The sequence below is a fragment of the Teleopsis dalmanni genome, chromosome 1, assembly GCF_002237135.1.
Source record: "Teleopsis dalmanni isolate 2A chromosome 1, ASM223713v2, whole genome shotgun sequence".
Taxonomy (NCBI): Eukaryota; Metazoa; Arthropoda; class Insecta; order Diptera; family Diopsidae; genus Teleopsis; species Teleopsis dalmanni.
The window spans coordinates 20,699,870-20,705,867 of NC_051846.1; the positions used below are offsets into that span (position 1 = coordinate 20,699,870).

Genomic DNA, 5,998 nt, shown 5'->3' on the forward strand with positions numbered 1-5,998 from the left:
TAAATTAATAACATGACATAAATAAACTTTAAAGTGAGCTTAAAAGATTTATCATTTCAACTCAATAATTCAGTAGCCGTTTACGTTTTGCTTGAGAAAACAAAATAATATATGAATAAATATAAATAAAATAAAATTGGAGTGAGATAAGTCACGGAACTGTGGAGAACGCGTAACTATGGTATGAATTTCATGGATTATTTAAATATCAAATTAATTGAAGCAAACATCAAATCTAATTAAATATACACTTCTACTAGTATACTCATAAGGATTAAGCCGAATCGTTGACGATTTACAGACTGATTTAATAAACCGGATAGATTTGAAGTCATTAACTTTGCTCTTATTTGTAGGAGTACCTCATAAATATGACTTCTATCTTAAGAGTATATTTTGATTTTAAAACTTTATAAGCAAAATTATTATAAAGTATTAAAATTATTTGCGGATTATATGGTACGTTAGTAGTAGCTTTAAGAGATCGGTGTATTATCATTTATTAAAGAATTTTAGAAACACTAGAAAATGTTATCGTATATACTTATAAGTGAAGATTAGGTGTCTTAATGCTTTAGACGGATTAGTTTATTTAATTAATTAAGTGAGATTAAATGACACTTGCAGTTATACAAAGTTGTACATTTTATGGTTTTAAAGATAAACTTAAACATAATATACTTGTGACAATAACTTTAATCTAAATTTTATTTTTGGAAGAGTTGTTGATCTCAGGATTATCCACATAAATGCATGAACATCATCTTTTGCATTTGGTTAGGTTGGAGTAATGTCTTTGTCCCAATAACTAACTTAAACTAAAATAATGGCCCGTTGTGACAACACCGATTCGCATTGTTAAAACGCAGACTAGAAGCTTGGCATAGGAACAATGCTGTAAGGCACGACTACGTTATTCAAGAAAAACTGAACCAACCTGATAAGTCGCTAAATATGCAGGATGACCAATTTATCAGGTCGGTAAAAAAAGGAGCTTCAAAGATTTCTTCTTTTAGTCAATGATTGGCTACTGTGACACATAAAGTGGACACAGTCCCGACGAAAGTCATTATAATCAATACAGTAGTCCTGAGCAGGTTACGCCTTAGTTAAAACAGCTGAGTGGTACGTTTCTTTTTCAGTTTGGTACAGGTCGATCATGAGATTTGCTATAAAGGTTTATATATCCAAGTTGGTTTAGGTAATTTATTCCGTAGTACTACAAAAAAGTCCAGTGTTGAGAAATCGGTTTTCGTTGGTTTTATTTCCGAAAAATTTTTACACAACAAAATCAAAACATCCATATCCATATCATCCATATCTTAAACCATATATCAAAAAAATTTAGTAATAATGTGGCTATAGTAATCAGAATCAAAGAATCATATCTTACTCATTTTGAGAAAACACGACCAATCACACCTTAAGACCTTGCCTTGCCCTATACCTTAAGATCTTACAGTCTTTGATATATATATTACAGGCACAGTGTTGCCAACTCAGAACTACAAAAAGAATAATTTTATGTTACCATCAAATTTCTCTGTATTTTTTAAAAAAATTCTTCATGTATTTTTCAACATGACCAAGCCAGCGAAGCTTGAACTACATCAATGCCGTGATAAAGCTCGTACAGTCTGTGGGTTTATGTCTAGGCTTAGGAGAAGGTCTCGGCGAAGAACTAGAGCTTTTCTCTTAAAAATTCAATTGCTATTTCATCATTCTATATTACAGGATTGCCAATGTTCTAATTGTTTCGGTACATACCATCAATGGCATTAAAATTGCTGGAGTTGTTTGTACAAGGAAATTAGTAAATATGTGTAGAGGATGGTTTAATCATTCATAAATTATAAATGAATTTCATAAAGCAAATGATAATGATGGAGCTAATGTTAAGTTCACCTATGTTTTTGCGCCGTACAGAAATACAGTTATTATGAGTGACATATAGACAACATTTTTTGTTGTCTATAATGATAGAGAACTCTATATCTCAATTGCCTACTGAGCTTATAATAGCATAATAGCTATTATAAGCTCAAATGGTAATGGTGATTCTTTGCCTGATCTCCAGGCTGTTACAGTTGGTTACTGCTACTATGCTAAGATAAATGAAATCCTCGACAGATTCGAACTGTAGTCGTCAGCAACCAGCTTGGCATATATAACTCTAAATTGCATACTGAGCTCATAGTAGCAGCTATTGGCAATTATATGTTATTATTTGTCCGATCTATAGGCTGTCATCGTTGTTGTTCATTACTAATGTGGATTCGAGTACAGCCGCCAGCTATCAGTTCAGCGTCCGAGTGTCGCACATTTCTACCAGTAGTCGATTCTTATAGTCGATACCACCAGTAGTGCTCTTATTCTCTGCCACCCCATTTTCGTAAATTAGACAATACTTAAAATATATATTATTTTAATATAATTATTTTAATTATTATTATTTATTTTATAAGTGTATTTCTTTTTATAATTTTTGGCAGATATCACATTACTGAATTTGTGTTTATTATTTTAATACAAGTATTTGAATTATTAAAATTTATTTTATGAGCCATCTTTTTTCTTTAATTTTAGACTTAAATCGATTATAAATATCTACATAAAATTATGCATTCAATTCAATTTCTGGGTAAAGATTCGCATAGAATTGAGAAGAGCAAATTATTAAAACGCCAACGCATTGGCTCAAATCATGGTCTTCCTGAACGATAAATAATCACAGTTGCACCCTGCGTATTCTTTGGCTTTGTGAGAAAATAAAATAATTGAAATATAATTCTATATGGAAAACAATAATAATAAAAAATATTATTATTTAAATTGGCACTTTTGTGTGCTACGCTGCAGCACTTTACGTCAATATCCGTAATTAAGACGCTGTGGCCCCCACGTATGCAGCCAAAGGCGCCGCGGGGGTCTATTCACTAGTAGCGTTTATTATACCGCTTCTGGCAACAACAATTTTGTGGTCGGCTCAAGCCCTCGCGGTGCCAATTTTGTGCACTAATAATAACGAATCGTTTCACATTAACAATAACATTAACAATAATAAAATATTAATTACCCATACAACAAAAACAGCAACAACAACCGTAATAAAATTAACTAATACAATTACGCCATTTTTAAATGTACATTTAAAAAATAATCGTACGACAAAAGCGCCACCTACAATTATTGTTGCACCAACAACAATAAAGCTGCCAATAAATTCATGGCAAAAAAATATTGCAAACATAAAAAATTGTAAATATTTGACATGGTACAAAATTTTAGGAATTCCTCCAGAAAACCACACAAAAATAAAATCAATTGGAAACGTAGAAAACGGCGTTACAGGCTGCAATAGTAAAAACAATAATAATAATAATAATAATAAAAATAATAATAAAAATAATAATAAAAATAATAATTCAAGCAATAATAAAATATTATTTAATGATAATACAAAAGTTAGTTACAGTGTAAATAAAAAATTGTATGAAAATATAAAGAAATCATTTGAGAAAAATGTTACAAGTAAAATTTGTGAAAATCTTTTCAGTGTAAATAATGTAAATAATGCTAGAAATAATTCTAGTAAATTTAATTTAGGTAGAAATATACGAAATGTACGGCAAAGTGAACGTATTAATATATATAACAACAGCCAGAATAGCAGCAGCAACAATCCCAATTCCAATCCCAATCGCAATCGCAATCGCAATAAAAATCGCATTCACAATCTCAACCGCAATCGCAGCAGTCAAAAGACTGTTGCATATAAAAATGTTAAAAATAAAATTACAAATTCAAAATTGCAAATACAATTGCAATCAGAATTTCAGTCTCGAAATCATTTGAATATAAAATCGAGTGTATCTTATGCGCCTTTGGCGGCAAATGTCTGGCAAAAGCCAAATCGCATAAATCAGCAACACCAACAACCGCAACAGAATTCCCAAGAAACATTGTTGAAAGCAACACAAACACTAACAACAATTAAAACAGCTGCACAATTGCTATCATCATCATCAGCATCAGCATCAGCACCAACATCAGCACCAACAACAGCACCAACATCAGCTTCAGCCTCAGTACCAAGTGCACAAGTAGCACCAGCACCAGCACCAGCACCAGTACCGACACTGGCACCAACATTGCTATCATCGTCGTCAAAATTGTCTTCGTCGACTTTATTAACGTCAATAGGCGCGTCATCGGTAACAATAGAGCGTAGAGTGGCATTTGAAAATGGCACTACGGAAACACCATTAAGTACATCGACCACAACCGCCAGAATTGATTACAATTTAATTACAGACCATCATTACGATCAGCTGAAAGACCAAACGTTTTGGCAGAAATACGGTGAGTAGGTATGATCTTTTTTATACTATTACATTAACTATCTACATATATACGACTATCTATTTATCGAACTATCTATCTATATATAATATTGAATATTGTAATCTCTTGTTGTTTAAAAGTTGTCTATAAATTTAATTACAATATAATTAATAAAAATTAATATTTAACTAAATATTTAAATAATAATTATTTTATTTTATTTAATTATTAACAATTCTTAATATATTGTTACATGACTTGATTATTATAAAACTGTAAAAAGCGTATAAATAGATTCTTTGCATTTTATATATTAAATATTTTAAAGCCATAATTTTCAGTTAATAACTTATTTGAATTGAAAAAAAAATTTTTAAACTTTAATGATAATAATATGTATAAATAAAAGATTTTGCAATATCTTGTTGTTGTTGTTTAATTCCGCAAGGATCTGCTTGTTCATCGACCTTGACGAATGGCACCGGGACGCAGACCCGGCCGTTCTTGAAACCTTCGGTCAAATATTCGTGTTTTTCTGTATTTACAGATTAGAATGACAGAAATCTGAACTCTCAAGCAGGGTTGGATTTGTAATTAGGAATGCATATTTCCTAATCTCTTCGATTTAATGAATCTGACATGCATTAATATCAATGTAAATCGCATTGATTTTAAAACTTAGATTGTACTTTTTAATCCTTACAATCACTTCAAAAGCTGGATTGAGTTTATAAATTAAAGAAACCGTTTCTAGTCTGTAAAAATTGTACTAAATATTACATTTACTTAATAGAGTATCTCAGTTCTCAGTATGTCAGTATATATATACATTTCAGTAGTTTTTCCTAAAAGTTCAGTTATACCAATCTGATCTGTAATAAATTGTTTGAAGGTTGGGTCTGATTCCTAACGTATATAGTATACTTTTTTCTCATTTTAATTATGCCGCTTTATTGTCCAAGGATTATTCTTAAGATTGATACGATCTACATTCTTTTTAACTCTTATCTATCATTAAGATTATATTAATCTGGTATGAAATGATTACTCTACCCTCTACTTTTGGCTTATAATTTAAATTGGACTCTTTTTTATTAAATCGATTATTCTAAACTGATCTGTAAGGATTACTGTAAGGACTGAGTACAGTTTGAAATTTACATAACTTTTGCAGAAGACTTCACTTTAAAATTTATGTTTCATTTTTGTCTTTTATATATGTTAATCCTAATTCAATCTTAAACACAGCTTGTTAAATAGTTTTATATACATCAAGCATTATTTTTATTTAGTTGAACTCTTTAGATATATCTATGACTATGTTTCACAAAAATAAATAAATTTGTTTTTTAATATTTAAAGATACTAGAAAATCGATATTGTTTTTGTCGAAAAAAGTAATAGAGAGTCTGTGGTCAAATATGTTGCACATACATGTAATATATATAAATTTAATAACAGTCTTGAATATATTTCATGTATTATCAGAATGAGTTCTCTTATATTATTATATATAATTATTTATAAAGTTAAATAATGAAAAAGTGTTAATTAAAAATCAATGTGATATGGTAACCACTTTAAATTAGGTATATTTTTCGCTTTATCTGCGACTATATTGTCTCATCAACGACTACCCTTCTAATCACTGGGA

General features: G+C 30.1%; 1 protein-coding gene across 1 annotated transcript; it reads left to right on the forward strand.

Moving 5' to 3' along the window:
• Positions 1 to 3,450: 3,450 nt before the first annotated feature.
• Positions 3,451 to 4,370, forward strand: LOC119677940 (putative uncharacterized protein DDB_G0286901). Its single transcript, XM_038089529.1, has 2 exons — positions 3,451 to 3,476; positions 3,557 to 4,370. Exons 1-2 carry the CDS (start codon positions 3,451 to 3,453, stop codon positions 4,368 to 4,370), a joined length of 840 nt encoding a protein of 279 aa, XP_037945457.1.
• Positions 4,371 to 5,998: the final 1,628 nt, after the last annotated feature.

Excerpts from the sequence above, each read along its gene's own strand:
- LOC119677940 (XM_038089529.1), top strand. The coding sequence starts at position 3,451 with ATGATAATACAAAAGTTAGTTACAGT. Across the intron at positions 3,477-3,556 it reads ATACAAAAGTTAGTTACAGT|TGTAAATAATGTAAATAATG; the intron begins GTAAATAAAAAA and ends AAATCTTTTCAG.